At 37.8% G+C, this 20,263-nt stretch overlaps 1 protein-coding gene across 3 annotated transcripts in view; it reads left to right on the top strand.

The window, feature by feature from the left end:
- LOC106162676 (somatostatin receptor type 2) overlaps nucleotides 1-18,280 on the top strand; it is a 32,921-nt gene extending 14,641 nt beyond the window's left edge. For 2 of the 3 annotated variants that reach the window (XM_024075601.2, XM_087005024.1), the window contains exon 2: nucleotides 15,188-18,280. In XM_024075601.2, the coding sequence (XP_023931369.1) occupies nucleotides 15,541-16,890 (1,350 nt within the window). In that variant the 5' untranslated portion in view covers nucleotides 15,188-15,540 and the 3' untranslated portion in view covers nucleotides 16,891-18,280. Of the gene's footprint in view, nucleotides 1-10,384; nucleotides 10,615-15,187 lie in introns of those variants that run through there. The other variant, XM_087005025.1, reaches the window with a different exon arrangement.
- The last annotated feature ends 1,983 nt before the right edge of the window (nucleotides 18,281-20,263 follow it).

The following is a 20,263-nucleotide window of genomic DNA, read 5'->3' as shown; positions in this document are numbered from 1 at the left end:
AACTCTAATTACTTTTGGCACCATAAGCTCTTCTGGAATCTGCCGCAACACAAACCTTCCAATGGTCACATGAAAACAACATGCCCATAAATTCCAAGAAAACAAAGGAGATAAGGTTCGATTTCACAAAATCTGGTCATTATCTGGACTGACAAAGTGCCGAATTGATAAAAGTCGGATTCGTACAGAAAACAGTTTTTAAAATACTGTATCCAAACATTTCGTAGATTTAGGCATTACAAAAAAAAAAAAAAAAAAAAAAATATGTTCCTTTGCAAAGCAGGCGCAACAATTTATGCTGTAAAGTTTGTGAATGTGAATGGAAGAGCATAGACTGAATCATGTATTACCAGAAGTTAAAGAACATTTGCATTCCCTGAGACACTGTCAGGATTTCATATCCCAAAACTTAGTTCTGTTAGGTCTGCAAAGACTTTTATCACATGGGCTCTCAGAAAATTCAATTTATAAACGTTGGTTGAACTATTTTAAAGAAACTAATTAATTTAATATTTTATTAATTGAACTTTCTGATGTCATTAATCTATTTTTAAAAAGTAGTTTTATTTAATAGTTTAATCAGTGGATTATGTTGAAATGTCATGATGTGCTTCAGTTACTTATATCACTCTTTTATAACTTGCATGTAAAATCAAACTTTCAGTTGTAAGAATAAAGATCATTAGAACTTGAAAATGACAATATGACATATTTGACTATATTATATAATGCTGAATTTCCTTTGCCAGGCTTTTAATAATTTAGAAATATACTCACCAAGAAGAAAAAGGCAATTAGGCATCATCATCATGATCATCTAAGATACAACTAATAATCCATTGTCATTACTTACGGTACCGGAATCTCAATAAGCATATAATAACAGTTGAACGTCCCTTGGTTAACATTCGGTTTCTCTTCTCAGTTCTTGAAGTAGCAGCTAGGTGCTAGTAAGCGGGCAATGATGCTTTGGACAATTTGTGTTCACATGGGTTATCTATTTTTCTCTCTGTCCAGCAGTATATAATGCCAAGGGTGAATAATCTCCAATTTCTCGATCATTTGAATAGTCCGAATATTTGAAAGTAATGTGTTGCCAAGCCGCATGTATACGCGGACACATGCAGTGAAGACATATTTTACCTCATGCAGGACCTACCTATTCGTGTTCGTAAACTATAAGAACGTAAGGAATAATCATGATAGACCTGAGCAAAGGTATGATGCAATGATACACATAGGCTTTGAAAAAATGACGTTTTTTCTTGAAAGAACCTTTCAGATTTCATAAAACTTACTACTTTGTCACAGCGACGATTTCTTAATTCCCTCATATGTGTTAATATTCTAAACTTGTACTGGGGTGTCTTCGACATTCACGCGTTGACAAGTTAAGTGACAGCTAGGACCCCATTTTAGGTGACAATTTAAAGATTGTCAGACAACTGCACTTGCCATATACTTGATAATACCGATGGCACCTCGGGACATGTTGTTCGAAGCTTTCAGTGCCCACGCTCGTTTTTTCTCAGTATAAGATTGGTTGCTATTTCAAAATTTATGTTGTCCATGGCATGAAATACAGGGTGTGTGCCACGTTACAAGGAGGTTGAACGTTAGCTTACCATATTTATGTAAGACATATATTTACCACATAAATGATTATGAGATCAGGCTGTCTCTCCTGTATATATATATATATATAATTTAAGTGCTCAGGTGTTGACAATATATTATGCGATGCTGCACGGACGCAAACTCCTGAATATGTAAAAAATAGGTTTGCTTACAAAGATAAAAACGACTGTCTGTGGTGGATCGTGACGTGCAGGGCAAAAGTGTTCTCAATAGGCAATTCTGTCGTCCAGTGTCGTCTTTCAAGTAGGAATACGCATACGCAAATTGGCACAGCAACTGGGCATATCGTTTACATTCTATTTTACCGAACCTATTTTCTGTCCTCTGTCGATTTTCCTCGGCTAATTTTCTATATGATGCATTGACATTCCCCACGATCTTCGACAAATGACAAGGCGAAGACACGTCACAAAAAGATTGACAATCGCAGCTGGCATCACATTAATGTTCGACCAATAGGCGGCTGCTTCTAGTGCGGTCTTGTGTTAGTTAGTGGTGGGCAACGGGTGGCAACAGACGTTTCCTCAGAATGCGTATGCTTATTGAGTTCTTTTAAGTTTGTTGGACCCAGCCCTAGATGGACTGTAGAACAGTGGTTTGGCTTCTTGGCCTGTCGTTGGTTTTGTTATAAACGGTGCATTTGTATTGCGAACCAAGGTAAATGTCGACCGTGTAATTTGTGACACAGACAATGTAGGACTTCTACGGCACACACCTTTCTGGCTGTCACAAGGAAAAAAACGTTAATTTTCAGAACTATAACCACGGACCCCGATTGGTAATGTATGTTCACTGTTTTCTTATTACGCTTAACTTTGAAAAATAACTGCCTCTGGTAAACATCCGGTTTATTCACGGTAACATAGGTGCATTAAGATGCAATGGTTACTGAAGACAGTTTTCAGTGATTGTTGCGCATTCAAAGGCAGTTTGTAGGTGATGTTTGCAGTAAGGTAGTGTACGGCAGTTTTACGATCGTAATAAATGCTCATGTAGACATATATCTTCTGCGAAGACCTATTCAAGCTCATCCAGTGTGATCAAACACGGTGCTTTCATTTTAATTGGATTGATGGTGACAACTGAAGCAAGCACGAGGTGGAATAGTTGGTAATCGTTGTGGTCAAAGTGTCCATTCGTTTTTGGAAGATTTCTATTAAGAATTGCAGTTGTTCATTTCTAATCCTTATAGATTTTTTCTGAATGTATCGGCTGGAGTTCCGTAATTGGATGGGTAGTGGGGACCGGGCAGTTAATGACTTTTCATATGCTGAATTTAATAACTCGGGGCGTACGGAAACAAATCCTTGTAACGCACTTATTTTATGTGTATTAAAATAGGCAAGTCAAATTACATACAACTCTGACGAAATTTAGTGTTTATAATGAATGTATATTTATAGTTTACCCTTTTCGCATGAATTTTATCTAATCAAAAAAGTGAAAAAATGATGTAAAAAGTTCTAAATGGTTAAACGGTTAACCAAAAACAGGTCTTTGTGGTTTGATAGTTATATAACCCTACCCACCTGTGTGTAAACACACACACGTGTATACACACACATTTGAGTTTGAGATTTTAGTTGGTATTTATCTTCCGTGTGTGTGTGTTTCCATGCTATATTAGATTATTAATATGACTGATGCTTTTTGTAATATCTACGGGTGGCAATCTATCAATTATACAGATGGTCGGCGGCACCCCTAGGAAGGCAGGGCATGTAAGTAGTCTGTCACGTCATGAGGCTCGTCTATCGTGAGTTGATTTTCTTCTGCTACATGCCACCAGGAAAGCGTGTAGTTTGAAAGCTGAACTGAGTTGGCTATTGCCCGTGGTCGTCTGACCTTTGACATTTGATCACCGAGCTTCTGATTTGCTTACCTTGTTATTACTGCTGCCTGTAGTTGATCCCGTCAAGTTTTGTTACATCCAACGTGACCGGCTGCATAATGACAAAGAACTCTTACAATACATCGATATTTTCGGCTGGTGCTAGTCCTCATTATTAACGTTGTTAAATCCTGATAATTCAAGTGCTTCCCACATTGTAGTAGTATGTTACCACAACGAAAAATACCATTAGTGTTTGATTTGATGATTTTCAGTCTGTGTGCTGCAGAAATCATGAAGATTTTAATGAATGGGAAACAAAGGAAATTTGTCATTCTTCTATTTAATTCTAGTGTTACTAAGTGAATGATGGACTAAGTGCTTACGCGAACAGTCACTTTTTCATAGTCATATGTTTTAATCTAACGTTGTAATCGATGTGTCAATAAAAAACTATTTTCGAATAAATCCATTATATGACGTGTTTTGGAGAAAATTACTTAGTTTCAATAACCCAATGAAAGAAGATGAAACTAACGCACATGTCCTCGATATGAAATCAAGATCGTGGGGAACAAATGTGCACGTTGCACATCTATAAACATAGATTAATTGCATTTAAAACTGATTCATTCCCTTTCTTTCTCTTTGTGAATGGAGTGGTTAGAACACACGAATCGAACCGAATACCCCGTCCCTAGCTGTTTTGATGCAAAGTGGTTAAATCATAAATAGTTACCAAAGCAATTAGTAACTTACATTACTCATGTTTAATATCGTAGTTAAACTAGAGGCTCAGAGGGGCGATACCGCCTCCGGGTATTGTACCACTAGCTGTAGTAAGTGCATTCGAATCATATGGAAAACAAATAAGGGACACCACCTCCAGTGTTGTGTTTGGCAAGCTCTTACAAATACAATAAGCAAGAGTTTCCAATATTTTTGTAGAAAATTGCAATTTATTTCAAAATCCTGGGGAAAAGTAAAAGGTGAATATAAGACTTCCCATCTAAGTTCAGTGGTAAATATAAGAGCTTGAAAATTTGAGAAGTGTGGTTCATGGTGAAAAGTAGGTCAAAGGTCAAATTGAAGGTCACAGTAAGATTACCAATATATGACTTCCTATTCAAGTTCAGTAGTAGGTATGGGCATATCTCTAAACTTGCAAAATGCAGTTCATGGTGAAAAATAGGTTAAAGGTCAAATTAAAGGTCATAGTAACATTGCCGATATATGACTTCATATACAAGTTCAATAGTAAGTAGGACGTATATCTTTCAGTTTTGAGGATATGAGGGTCGGAAAATTTGCCGAGTGCAGTTCACGATGAAAAGTAGGTCAAAGGTGAAATTCAAGGATACAGGACGACTGTCAATATATGAGTCCCTATTTAAGTAACTATCTCTGCCATATCTCGGCATATCTCTGCCAGTTTTGGAGATCTAAGGGTCGGAAAATTTGCAAAGTGCAGTTCATGGGGCAGGTCAAAGGTCAGTTACAAGGTCATAGTTACATCGCCAATATATGACTTTCCATTCAAGTTCAATGGTAACTATGGTGTATCTCTGCCAGTTTTGGAGATATAAGTGTCGGAAATTTCAAAAGTGCATTTCATGCTTAAAAGTACACGTAGGTTAGAGGTCAAGTTCAAGGCCACAGTAAGATTGCCAATATATGATTTTCTATTCAAGTTTAATAGTAACTATGGGCGCATCTCGGCAAGTTTGTATAAGCCTCGGCGCCAATAGTTGCGGGTTTGCATTCTGCGTATTACTAGTAGGTTCTGCTTGTTCTTTAGAAACTGGCCGGGCTATACATCTGGATTGCTCTGAAAAAAAAATCATTCCCCTTGACATGTCGCGGGTACATGTATCAACGAAATGCTAAATTTGGTGACTGACATTGCGCAGGGTAAAACGAAGATAGCCATAATATTGATTTTGATGAAAGTGATCCATGATAGAGAGCTTTAATAGACCAGGGAGACAAAACAATCACCTGGTCCATCTCTTTTGATGTCCAGTTAATTGTATCTTTCGCTTCATATTGCTCTCGTTGCTCTAATTATTGCATTAGAGCGCTTAGGTGCACCGAGGTTTAACAGACAAGACGATTTCAAAATCGTAAGGAATTATCATTGTTGTTGACCTTTAGATCACACCGCTTGGCAACCGTTTTATCGCCTTACTTCGGGAATATCAACGTGAATCGAAGCGGTAGACCCCTTGATACATCAATCTTTGTTGAACCAAGACAACCACACTTTTCTGATATGAAATTGTGATTATTTTTACGTTAATAAACTACTCCCGAAAATACTCAACCAAAGATCTGTAGAGGAGTTCTTAGTGTGTGTGTGTGTGGGTGTGTGTGCGCGCGCTTGCGTTTAATTTACAATATCATTCCGGCATATGCGTCTTTGGCACTGTGTTTACTATTAAACTTAGGCGTACTCAACTTTACGACAGTTCATTAAACAATACTTGATGAGTTTAGGTAAGCTACGTGACGGTTTGAGTGCTGTATTAGCAACTACACCACGGCGTGTTTTTTAAATAGAGCAAAGTTAGTCATTATACCATTAGTCAACCACCATATTTCATGTCAACAATAACTTGATTGACATCCTTTTTAAACGACCCTGGTAGGTAGACATTTGATTTGCGCAGAAAACCTTTCACAAATTACATACATGCATTATTTTGTCCATTTCTTGTTACGAAGCTATTTTCATATTTGCTTATTCGTTTATTAGTATAATGTTTACTTAGCTATCGGTTAACAGTTTTTTAGATTTCAAAATTTGTATTTACCATTCAGTCCAGAGAAGGTATATTTAATTTTTGTAACAATTACTGTCTGGGAAAAAGAATCTCGCAAGTTGAGGTCAAAATGAAAGTGCCACATGCATTCTTTTTATGTACAGACTCATCGTGTCTGTACATAATGGGCTCAACCGAACCCCCCCTCCCCCACCCACCCCCATTGATACTAACCGATTTAACAGATTAACAATCCTCCATTTGTTTCCAGCTTTTCTGCATTCTAATCAACGTCGGGAAAAGGCGTGTTAATATATTAAAATAATTGCATTCAGCGAGAGTCCCCGTGGAGTTCAATCGATCTGCGTATACCGATAATTTCAATGGGAATGAGCCCATTGTCACAACCTGTCGGAGTTGTCATCGTGCACTATCGGATATAACGCGATAAGGGGAAACCCTTTTTAATTTTTGTCTCCAAAATAACAAAACGTAGCATACACATTTGTAAAATGCAATTAGAATTAAAAAAAAAAACAGTTCCAAAAGTTATGCTGTCTTTTTTCCAGCGTTAATGCGGTGCAGATAACACATTAGGTGGAAAACCAATTAGCATATTGTCTTCAATTTTACAAGGCCGATGGATTTTTGGCTTAGAAGATACAGCCTGATCAAAATATTACTCTTCAAATTATTCATTTTTTTCTATTTTTGGAAATGTTCCAATTTTTACATATTGACAATTTCATGGTGTGGCTTTGAACATCCTTGGGCCTGAAGCAATTTGCTAGTTGCATATCCATGTTATCTGTAGTAAACATAACATAAAGTGGTGGTGGTAATTTATGCCATTAAGCATTACTTAACTTTGCATCAAAATTGATTGAAAAACGCATTATCTGCATCGTCACTGTTAGCAGTATAAAAGGGAAAAAAAGTGTCATTTTCTATCGTCAAAATGATCCAAAATGATATTTGAGTTGAAAACAGCTTAAGGTGGAAAAGCAGTCTTATTATTATTAGTTTTTTTCGTTTTTTTTTTGATTTATGCAATTTTGTGTGAAATGATAATTTTTCAAACATTTGCATTTTGAAGGTGTGGCTTTGAACTTCTATGGGCCTAAAGTCCTATGCGATTTACATTTTCTGACAATTTAGTTTAAAATTGGTGGTGATTATGCCATATGTAATATTGCATCAAAAATGATGAAAACCCCATTTTGTACATGTCCTGTAAACACAAAAAGAAAAAAATGTTATTATCCTTAAACTTACGAGGATAGTTCTAAGGCGTAAAAATACAGCTTGAATTGGAAAATCAGCCTTATTGGAATCCTTTTCTTAAAGTTATGCAATTTTATGTAAAATTCATGTTTAACGTATTTTCAATCTGTGACGATGACATCCCATGGGACCTGAGCCCAATGTCATTTGCATTCCCTGAATGACCGTGTTACTTGTAAAATACTTGAAAAATAGATGTGTAATATTGCACCAAAAATGACAGATGAACTATTTTGTGCACTGTCACTGTAAGCAGTGTGAAATGAAAACCATGTTACTATCCTCCAACTTACGAGAATGGACCTTAGGACTAGCACATGCAGCTTGAGTTGGAAAAGTAGTCGGATTACTTTTTTTCTTGAAGTTATGCATATTTGCTTAAATTTTTGTTTTTCACATTTTGGCAATATCTATATATGACTTTGAAATCTCTTAGATCCGAAGCTCTGTCGTACTTCCATTTTCTGAATGTCCGTGACACTTTGGCCTGTTGTACATAACCAAAAATAAGTGTTGTTTACGCTGTGAGGTATTATGTCATAATGCACCAAAATTGACAAAACACTTTAGCGGGCACTATCAGCATTATTTCCTGCTTTATTTTTAAGTAATGCAATTTATATTAATTTTTTCATTTTACCAGTTTGGCATTTTCAGTGCATGACGTTGAATTCATATGGGCCTGAAGCCTATATTCGTTACTTTTTCGGAACATCCATGTTACCTTTGGTGCATAGTTCAATTGGTGGTGAAAATACTGTTCACCATTACGTAATATTGCTTTAAAATTGACAAAATAACCCTAATTTGGGCATCATTTTTTCTTTGCTTCGCTATGTATATGTACTTTGACAGCTTTGCTGCCTTGTTTTCTGTGGCGGCCAGCGCCGATACAAAGTGAACCGTTTTCATCTTAAGTACAAGTATTATGCTGGTTCTTTCACGCATGGGGTATTCTGGTCGTTTTATTACATGCTAGCTGATACCCGTCACATCAATCATTGAACCATGATAATAATTTTTAAAAGGAAAAAAAAAAACTCGACTGAGTGGGAATCGAACACACTCTGTCGTGTTCGGCAGATAAGGACGTTACTCAGACCCGTTACCACTGGGCCTACTGTTGTAGTGTTATTGAAAATATATGATACCTGTCACACACGTCGAAGCTTCACGGAAATTGCTGAAGGCTAGAAAATGCTTTCAAAATATACTTTTAATAGTTATAATCAAATACAAACTACGGCCACTATCTCCCCACTGCCCTAAGGTATTGCTAACATCTGTCAGTTGTCAACAGATCGTAGTTTGGGGAAAAAAAACGTGGAAAGGAAACTTCACCTTATCTGCTATTACTATCCGCTATCGCATAGGCCATATTTTTAGCAATAACCATGCGAAATTCCCGTTTCCCAATTAAATATTAATTCAAATTCAAACAGTAATGTTTGATAGATTTGGAGATGTATGTGTGGCATGTACCCAAAAATGGTGCTGAAATGCTTCGCAGATGCGCATCAAAATGCCCTTTTGCTATAAACTTTGACTCTATTTGCTCTCACTTGGATACAAAGGAGCATTTTATGGCATAGCGTAGCCGCAACTCATTACCCCCAATGCGTTTTAGAAACACGTACATTCGCCGTTTTACTGTTTCAAAGTAATCAATCACCAGCGCTCCAATGAAGAAAAATATATTAATAATTATTTTCAATGCAATGTACCTTATCCCTTTCTCCCAGTACGATTATTTCACTGTGTCATTGCCTTTGAGCTCTGGGCTTTGTCGGCTTCCAAAGATCTCATACACTTGGATGGCTAAGAGCTTTTCTAAGAAACGAACTAATACCTGGTAATACTCTTAAGTTATCATTCGTGCTCATCTTCACTTCTACGGAAAACGGGTGTTGTTTTTTAACGTCTCGTTTCAGCTTACCGTTGCAATTACAACAGGGCGTAGTGCGGCTGGTTGGACTGCATGTTTTCAATGCTGTTTATGCATACACATATATCAAACCCGGTTTCTCGACAATAAGGGAACTTTTTCTTATGCTCACACGGATAACACAGATATAGAGACGTAATCACGGTCCCCATCTCCGCGTACTCTAACGGGTCTCTTCCCATGCGCTCGGTTATCGTCTTCTTTCAAGATTCTCCCGTCTTTTCCGCATCTTTCCCCCGTCATTTCCCCTCTCCAATCGTGCCATACCGCTTTCTTTTCATTATAATTAATAGGGTGACAGGTGATTCACATATTTACCAGCCCAAAGTAGAATCTTTGATTATTGTTGATTTAAAAAATTTAAAAAATGCTTAGTACTTATCTTTGACCTGTACACTGCCATGCCATACACCGGTTCTTTGATTATCAGTGTTTAATTTTGCCTGATCTGAAACTGACCATTTCTGAGATAACCGAGGTGCTGACTTATTTACAATGTTTAAATACTATTAATTACATTTCATTATTCTTGATTCCATTTGAATGTGCTGGTTCATTTTAATTACCACTGGGTCGCGTTCATTAACCATTAGAGGTCACTCCTGTCTGATAGCCTCGTTTACAAGCTACTTGAGAACCAAGCACTTAATACATTGGGGAGTAGTCATGTTTGGTCATCTGTCTTATTTCTTAATTTTGCTGCGATAACAAGACTACTCATTATGTAATAAATTACTGTTAGAGCTCATAAAACTGCCGTGTTATAGAACAACCCGAAGCTACCACTGTGGCCATGAGTTACAAAACATTTCGTTTTTTTTTTCATCGTCATCTGTAAAGAGTAAAATTGAAATTGGATTAAGTGATTTATCATTAAATGTCATGACGTAGGCGTTCCTTGTTGCTTAATGACGCACACTGCATTTGTCTGGGTCTCACGGGAAACAATATTGAAATACATTTAAACATACTTTTTTTCCTTTCTCTCTTTTGCCATTCAGTATGCACGTGCGGTGTATATGCAACTGCTAGATGGCTGGGCAATCAAACGAGAGCACTGGCAGACGGACTGATAGAGTGGCGGACACACAGACAGACAGACGGAAAGCAACCGGACAGAGACAAATAACGCGGTTTTTCATCAGGCGGATAATGTAAAAGTGTTTGTTTATATTTATTTTTAGAAAAAAATTTAAGGTTAAAGCTGTTGAACGGAAAACGTGTAATTTTGAATTCACATTGACCTGTGTGACCATAAGACACTGATGGCAATTATTGCGAACCTGTACTTGATTTCTACACTACTGTAGTATATTAGACCAAACTTAGTTACAGTTATTTACCAGGGAGTGTCATGTTAGCCGTAGTCGTGAATTGCGATTGATAGCGCATAGCTGTCATGTTCATTCTCGCGATCACGCAGACGATACATTTGAAGTCAAATACAGAAACCCGATTGTTGGCTAACGTTTACAATTGCTGATTTATATATATTTCAAGCAAAACATAGATTTCAAAACACTGTAGAGTAGACACCAATCAATATACCCAGTACTTGTAGTGACATGAGGTTCAACTTCCACGTTTTGCATCAACAGCGTTCTATTAAAAATAATCACAACATCACAGCGTACGTTTCAATGAATCTAAATGACTAAAAAAAAGTTGGACCAACATGATTGCAAGATAATGTATTCTTGAAATATAATCCACTTATGTCGACCTATGATGCTTTAAACATTTGAGAAGCAGTTTAAAGAGAAATTACCGCTTACCAGTTCTTTTAAACGGACAATAAGTTTTGTCACAGTTCCTACGCCAAGATACCCTTGGCTGTATATGCGTATACATTTTTAATAATCAAATATCAATTGTTAAGTGTTAATTAAATGCCAGCTAACGAATGAGGCTGCAGCTTCGAGATGTCTTTTACTGAAAGTGCACCCTCAAAAGATTTAGGTTTCATATATAAAAACCTGTTTGATGACACTGGCTAGCATAAACTTGTCATATCTTTCCTTAAAAACAAAAACCTGCCCACATTTCCGCTGGTTTGGAACGGTTCGTATTGTGTTGTACTGTAGCGGCACAGTAGCAGTAGATGCTCCACGAATACTATAAGCACATTGGATGGAAAGGTATACGTGTATGCCTATTTTAGCAGAGAGATTAATTACTATCAGTTTTTTATATAAAAACGTGGACTACTAAACTATTTAAACACACACACACACACACACACACACACACACACACACACACAGAGAGAGAGAGAGAGAGAGGGGGGGAGAGAGAGAGAGAGAAAGAGAGAGTTAATTCCACAATTGTGACTTCAGGCGAAGTTTAGAAGTGAGCGCCATGGGAATGCAATGAAAGCCACTGAATCACACATCTGAGGTGCTACAGGCAATACAACTAAGTACAAATCGGTGTACTTTCGTTGTTTGTTAGTGGATAGTATTCAAGATATAAAATATCGACGGTTTGCGCGTATCTGTATTTCCACCTGATGTACATGTATAGGCCCACAGTATACCATCAGTATATTGGTATTCGCAAGATGGCGATTGCCTTTCATCCCTCCGATTCCTGGTATGCCAACCACTTGTGGCATTGTGAACGTTAACCTTATTGGAAATGTCTCCTCGCGTTAAGGTTGTTCACGCTCAAACAAGAACGGTGTAATGAGCCATATTATATTATAGCGCGTCATTAGTTTACATGTGTTAGGTTGTAGATTGCAATTAACCACCATTAACCACCGCTGAAACACTTGGTTATTTTGACTGGCATATCTAATCCTTTTCTAATGAAGTCACAAATTTAGCGTGTTAGAGTCTACGCATGTTGTGGTGTTTCTTGTTAGAGAGCTTGAGCAATATGTGTAGATGCATGAAGCAAACATTCCTCGTAGACAGGATATAAAGATTGTAATTTTTCCAACACCCTTTCGTTTTTTTTATCTATTTCATTTTTTGGAGTGTATATTTCTGATTTTGGAATGAATATTTGACCTTTTTCTTTGTCCATATAACTGACAACCGATACATTGACATTATTATTGTTGTAGGTGGTGGTGGTGGTGGTGGTGGTGGTGGTGGTGGTGGTGTCAATGTGAATTTCAAATTCGGACATTTTTGCACAATAAATCAAAGGTGTCTATAGTTGTCCCTTGATCAAAGGCTTGAATTGATCTAACTTTAATTCTATACATATAGAGATATTTATTTATAACACTATATGTCTAAATGCCATTCCACAACTAGGCAATGCCTGCAATGTATATCGATCATGATATCAAACTATAAATACTCTGTTACCTGCAAGCCGCTGAAAATCAAATTGAAATATATTTCTTACATAAAACGACGCTTATTCGTGCCTTATAGTTTTTAAAAAAGTCCAGAAGGGGGCTTTTTGGGCCGTTGATAATGTTTCATTGTTTCTGGACGTCAGATATACCAAGCAGCTCTTGCTGTGGAATGTGCTTTTAACACGAGAATTAGTATTTAGTATCCATATGAATTCTACATGGGCAATTTTAGCTTTACTGAAATGTCAGATATGCAATGATATGTCTCTAGAGGTTTTAGTTATCCGGAAAATCGATGTGTAATTAAAATGTTCGCAGTTTATTAAAGATTTCGGCATGCATGATGTTACCAGTGTGTATAGTATTCTGCATGTCTCCAGTACATTCTTTTAAACAATTCTTAGGTACTTGTCGTTGCATCTCGAGGAAGTCGCTGATAATTAAGAGATGTATGTGCTCAGTAAGAGCTGTTTGCTGATCTGACCAAGATACCGGTTCTTGAGATTCTTAGATTTTTAACAATCAATGGCTTCCGTCACGGCATAAGATTGAAGAGCGAGTTTCTAGATGATGGTTCGATCGCTATCATGTCGCCTTCTTCGGGGCACGAGGGTATTGACCACAGGTGATGTAGAGTCTATCACCGGCTTATATGCACTTAAATAGCGCCATTAATATTCACTTAAGAAGCTGAAAAACCATAAATGTGTAAACGCAATGTGAGAGATACAGAATTAAAATATTTGTACTCCCATTAAGTTAAAAGAGAAAGGGATTTTCATCAATCTGTAAATACCGACTCTACTGTCAGCTGTCAGCCTTCACGTTCGGTGAACAGCCGTGCTGATGGGTTGAATATTGAAAACTTCCCATATCGACGATACCATCGCACGATAAACCGATAAACAGGGCCATGCGAAGCACCATCTGACATATTCATTTAATTAGTTTCAAATTTACGATAACCGACCTAGTCAAACCATGGGACTATTAGACTGCTACGAGTATGAGCGATTTGATTAAGTCAGCATATGTTTCACGTTTAGGATGCTGACTGTCCCATGTGCACTAAAACAAAATCATATTCATCTTTGGTGGCCAAATTACTTGTAGTAATGAACTTATGGTCGTTGTTTTTGTGTACCACGCGCGTCAAAATATTGAAAAAACAATTGCTGCAACAGAATTCTGTCTTTGTTAATGGTGTTCATCATTGTTATTGGTAGGAAATTGTGTGCTACAAATGTGTTCTGTTTATTTGAGCAAAATTATGCTCCAAGGTATACCAAATGGCCACCGTAGATTACTTAGACAAAACATAAATATGTTGATGTGACTAATGCCATGTTCTGGCAACATTTAATGGAATAGGGGCATGTTTATTATTTTAAACAGTTCATATTGACGTAATTAATCTGATTCGTGTTAACCTTTGTTGCGTAACGTTGTACAAGTATGTTTTTACATCAGTGCTAAATTCATATTTTCTAACGTTTATCAGGTCCCAAAATTCTTCACTTATTTCAAACGTTTTGCATAAGATTATAGCACGTTTCCATAGCAACATTGAGGCTTATCATGACTTTTAGACAACTAAGTCAATAGCAGAAGCTATTTCTGAAGACTTCCGACTAGGCGATTAGCACAGGTGCTTTGTTTACGAAAAAATATATTTTATGTACTTTTTTGTCCATTAATTTTATACTGGAAATTGCTTATTTGGAACTTTATGTGAAGCATGACATGCACTAGTATTCATTAAGGTTTAGAGCAACAGTAGGTATTTATACTCAAACTACGCCGATGGAATGCAGAACGCAAATGATGAAGACTCCAGGCATGATAGAGGATATCAAGGAATTCAATGTGCTTAATACGATATAGTGGAGTAAGACGTTCTAAAGTTCATTTTTCGTAATTACTCAAGGGTCATTCGTGAGTATTTACACTGTACACTCAATCATTCAGTAGCTGCGTTTAAGCAATCTTAGCTCAAATGAGTTGTATGGATGTAATTGGTCCTGGCCTCAGAAAACTGCACCATGTAGTTCATTTATGGCGTTTCTCGTATCATGCCTGCAGTTCAAAGAAACGGAATGGTGGTTTTATTGTGAGACCAATGCGTATCATATTAACCTGCTTCGTATCTTTGCAATATATCGTACTCTTGCGTTAATGAGATCTGAAATTCATAGTAAATTGTCTTCTACGAAAAAAGCTGAGTTCTTACGGCCTATCATTACAGAAACGGATATGAAGTCTCTCTTGCAAGTAACTCTCCAGTTGCTCAGTGAATGATTGATAGGGGCACGATCACAAATGAAAACTAGCGTGATTTGTTCTTTCTTGTGTAAGCCTCCACTATTACTGGCTAATGCACTATGACTAATGTGATTTTTTCGTTTTTTTTTCAGAAATCACAGTTTGTTTGTACTAAGACAGCCTTCAAATCAGCTTCCTCGGATCTCCTTCAGTGTCGGCATCACCTGCCCGTCAGAATCGAATACAGCTTGATTCTGTTGGACACAGGCCCTTGATCTTGCGTTTTGTGAAAGAACGGAAAACACATCGCTCGGTTAACTCATACTAGGGTTTATATTACCATCACCACAAAATGAACTGACCGTCTACGCACCATTGTCATTCACGAAGTCACCGCCATCTATCTAGATAAAGAAGAAGAACGTTATTGAGTATAGAAGCAGGACGTACAGGTTACAGGCGTGTAACTGCAGTTTATAGTTTCTTCGTATAGCGCGGCATCAAAATGGGCAATTTTACCCCTATCTCCGATGTCATTTTGACAGAGACGCTCGATAAACAAAGTGTTGAACTTTCGTTTATATCAATCACCAAATATGACGCTAGCGACTATTTGAACAACACCTTTGATTATCAAAACATAACAAATATTACCGTGCCAGAACCCTCTCTCCAAGCTCATTCAATAGTTGCCGCTATAATGTATAGCTTGATTTTTTTGATTGGCTTATTGGGTAACGTTCTGGTTTTGTATGTCATCTTAAGATATGTGAAGATGAACACTGTGACCAACATGTATATATGTAACCTGGCCGTGGCTGATGTCCTTTTTGTACTGGGGATCCCAATCACTATTGCCACCATACTAATGGAATCGTGGATATTCGGCGACTTCATCTGTCGAGTGTTCTTTGTCACTAATTGCGTCAACAGTTTCACCAGCATTTTCACCCTTGCCGTCATGAGTATGGACCGCTACATGGCCGTCTGCCACCCAGTGGCAGCAATGGACTTCCGGACAACCAAACTGGCCCGGATAATCTGCATCATTGTGTGGGTGGTCTCTGGCGCTTTGATGATCCCGGTGGTGTTGTACGCACGTATCGACACTGACGAGCGGGGTAAACCCACTTGTGGCGTCGAATGGCCAGAGAGTGACAAGCTGACCAGTGCCCAGGCGTTCACCTGGTACACCTTCTTAATGGGGTACGCCATCCCAGTTGCTTTGATATCGGTATTCTACACCCTAGTGGTGGTGCGCGTAGGTCAGATGGGACCCGCTAGTGGATCAGAAGGTGCCAACCGAACCCATCGCCGTGTGACCCGAATGGTCCTCATTGTGATCGCCGTTTATATCGTTTGCTGGATGCCTTTTTACATACAACAGGTGCTGCTTGTTCACGGGGTCATTGTGGGAGATGTCAAGATGTCTCTCTTCAATACCATCCTAGCTTACGCTAATAGCATGATGAATCCGTTTTTATATGCATTCTTCAGTGAAAATTTCAAAAAAAGTTTCCTCAAGGCTTTTCATCGCAGGTCTGTTGACGGATTCGAAGCTACCGGACAGCCAGACCCCCGCGAAAACAGTGCCTTTCCACCACCTCCCGCCATCTTGAAGAGCTGTCGCTGTGCCAATGGAGGAGGGTCGAATCTCAATATGGCAGAAGGCCCTACCGCAGAGGTTGGAACGTGCACTGAGGCCATCCCTCTGCAAAGTGTCTCTTGTAGTGAGGAGAACCATAATAAGATCGACCTGCAACCAGACGACGTTGACGAGAAGATGCTGCATCCGTATTACAAACCATTCGCCTATGAACATGAACCGTCTATTGTGACAAGTGTAGATGTATAGGGGAAAGTGTAGCATGTTGATTGTACAGTCAAATACTACATCGCCGTAGGCAAAACAGTTGAAAAAGCTGGATTGCGTTGGAAATATTAAAAACTGGAGTTTGGTGACTGAAAAGGAAATGGCGGTAAAAAGTGTAGCAGAGAATTATCAGCTTCTTATTCTGTAAGCAGAGGGTTATTATCACTAGTTTTATATGATGGAAAAAAAAGCAATCGTATTGTGACCAGGAAGAGAAATATATGAAAATGACGCAAGTGACCAGTTAAGAGAGTATTTAAAATAATAAACGTTGTGATTAGAATAGATCTGATTTCAAAAAAACTTTTTAGCCAGTGTCTGCTGTCCCTTAATTATACATGGTGACCAGATGCGTGCAGACAGATATCGATAAAATGTATGTGGAGTATCCTCCAAATAAGCTCTTCACGCAGATCGGATGTTAAAAAACATGGGCCTCAAAACACTTATCAGATGAAGAAACGGAACGTAAACTTCTGAGAGTGCCAACTACGTGACTGCTCCCTGGAGGTCAAGGTGTATTGATTGGTTTACAGGAAACAAGGCTGAACTAAGTGCTCGTTCCCAATGAAACAATCTTTCTACAAATATCGATCCAGCTCCGTAGGGAATCTCAGATTAATAGATCAGATTATATGCGAATCAGATTAATAGATTAGCACACCTCCTCTTGGCATTTAGTAATATACAGAAAAGCTGGTGATTACACGAGAACGTTGGAAACAAGAGGTGTGTTAATCTGTTAATGTGATTACATTCAGCAGGAGTCTCCACGGAGTTGGATTGATCTATGTAGAACGATAGCTTTAACGGCAATGCACCCTAATCTTCTTTTTTGGCACGATGACTGTCTTATTTGTGAGTACACCAACAATTAGTTCAGGTTTAGGTGTATTCATATTTTCTTAACAGTGGGTAGGCGCGGTATTAATATTTTAGGTAAATCCAGTTGTCTGATTTACATGAATTGAAACGATGTTCAGTCGTGTGCGTCCCTTTTAAAGCCACGAAGAACAATTATCCAAATGTACGTGGTGTCATTTATACTACAAAATGATTGATTTAGTGCTTTAAATATTCATTACTCATTATTTATGCACAGGCGAACTAACGCACATATATTGTTCAAATACTGTACGCACGACTTCGTCATTCCCAATCTTCGTGTTAAAGTGTTCGTACGCAGGCCCGTAGCCAGGGGGGGTTCGGGGGGTTCGAAAGAACCCCCCTTTTTGCAGGGAAAAGGTCCTCTCTGGGTGAAATTTAATTAAGGTACATGAAAGTTTCATGGTAAAAGGTCCATTTTTTTAGAAAAAGAACCCCCCTTCTGAAATTTCTGGCTACGGGCCTGGTACGTTAACGCTATCAACAACCAGTAGGCCTATATAGTGTTAAAAAGTATGTTCACCGGGAGAAGACCAGGGACGAAGTCGGTGGCCACCTTCATGGAATGGTTGTCATTCCAGGCATGGTCACGTTCAGCACTAAAAGTGCTGATAAAATCACTTTACCTTCAGAAAGCATATTTATGATTTGATCTTATTAGGGATCTTGACTCGTGGATTTATCTCATTGAAGTTTTTTATTCAGAAAAAGGCCTTGTTTTGAATTTAGTTGTGCAGTTTTCTTTTTTTTTCGGCCTTGCTTTGGGTTGTTAAGGAATTTTCAATATGCCAGACAGCTCCAGGACCACCCGTGCTCATATTGAGTGATCAATTTGCTATCTATCAAAGACAAGTATGAATTGTAAAAACTGGATATGTTCAAACCCGATCCCTATCCCCGAACCCTATCCCCGATCCCCGGCACAGCCGGGTAAAATAAAAAAATACGTTTTTGTAGGGCAATTTTCAAAAAAAGAAAAATCGCTCATATCTTTTACCATCGAAAACGTAGTTTCGGTCTCCTCTCTTCCAATTTTTAAAAATTGATGTTTCTTTGGAGAGTGCACAGTACTAACACAGTCGCTGGGCTTAATAATGATATTTTTGCATGTCTGGGAAGGGAAAAGGTTTGAATCCGTCATTGCTGTAGAAACATTATATATTAAATCTTTAAAAGCCGCTTGTAACGGGAATACTAAATATTTTGTATTTGTAACCGGTGTCCATTGTTGTTTTTTTTTCTTTATTTAAGATTATTTTATTTGTTTTCTATATAAAGATGTAGTATACGATTCCTAACTTACGGTAGTACGTAGCCTGTATATAAAGCCGGTTGCCGTGAAAATCATTACCGAAAGCCATTAATGCACGGAAAAGAGAAGAAGACCTTTCATGATTGAAGACTGTGTTAATAAATTGCTTAATCAATACAAAGTAAGAGGACATAGGTTAAAAAAGACAGGCTCATCAGCAGATTTAATTATTGACAAGTCGTCTTTAACGGATGGTCTTTTTCTTGAAAGGCATTGTTCTATCATTGAGTTAGAGTAAAATCAGTCAGTTGATGTGTGGTTGCTTCCAGGGATTAGGTTTTTCCGACTATCGGCGAATTGTCGAGTTTTTGGGAGCCAAAATACCAGTGGCCCAGGCGGCCCCCTGGACCCCACGTTATATGTTTCGACTTTTTCACTAAACGTCAGCCTGATCCCTATGCTTAGCACGTTTGCAGAAATTAATTTGTTTGTATGTATTATTCTTTTAAGATTTTTTATTTTCTAAAATGGCATATGGTGCCTGTGAGGGTTTTAGTGCCGTTTGCTTGTTAGCATGGGATAACGTCACTTTAAAATCCATGAAAACTTCATATCAGACGGCACCGCTTTGAATTGTATTTTGCACATCGTATTAATTTCTGTATTTTACATAAGGATTATCTTTTCATAAATTGTTGTCATTTTTCTTGAGATTTAACATACGTGTAACTAGACTATCAGAAGCGATTAATAGCATCTAGTCGCTTCGCATTAGTCATTTTCGATGCGTTTAAATTGTGTGAGTACCGTAAATGCTGCCATTATGTCAACTGCGCATATTTCTCTAAGAAGAAAATATCTTTTCTTTGATTTATCAATCGGTTTGCACTTATTGATATTTGTTTAGCAATTTAAGTCAATCTTGTGTTTCAATAGGTAATAGAGATATCAAATAAAGTTTTGTCAGAGAAAATGTGTCTTCTGTCTCTCTTTGGACAATCCGACATTTCATAACAGAAACAATTATCGAAGACACGAAAACTAGCAATCAGCTATGGGAAGAGCATTGACATTTACAGTATCTTCGGAACATAAAATTAATATTTTATCAGAAAAAAAGTTGATTTCCTTTTTTATGTCAACATAAAAAAGTTGTAAATTATACATAGATATATCATTTAAGTGCTGAATCCGCAAAGAGAAATATTATACGAAATC

The sequence above is a fragment of the Lingula anatina genome, chromosome 2, assembly GCF_051362555.1.
Source record: "Lingula anatina isolate TDL-2025a chromosome 2, LinAna3.0, whole genome shotgun sequence".
Lineage (NCBI taxonomy): Eukaryota > Metazoa > Brachiopoda > Lingulata > Lingulida > Lingulidae > Lingula > Lingula anatina.
The sequence above is the reverse complement of the archived record's forward strand: the minus strand, read 5'-3'. Positions and strand labels throughout refer to the sequence as shown.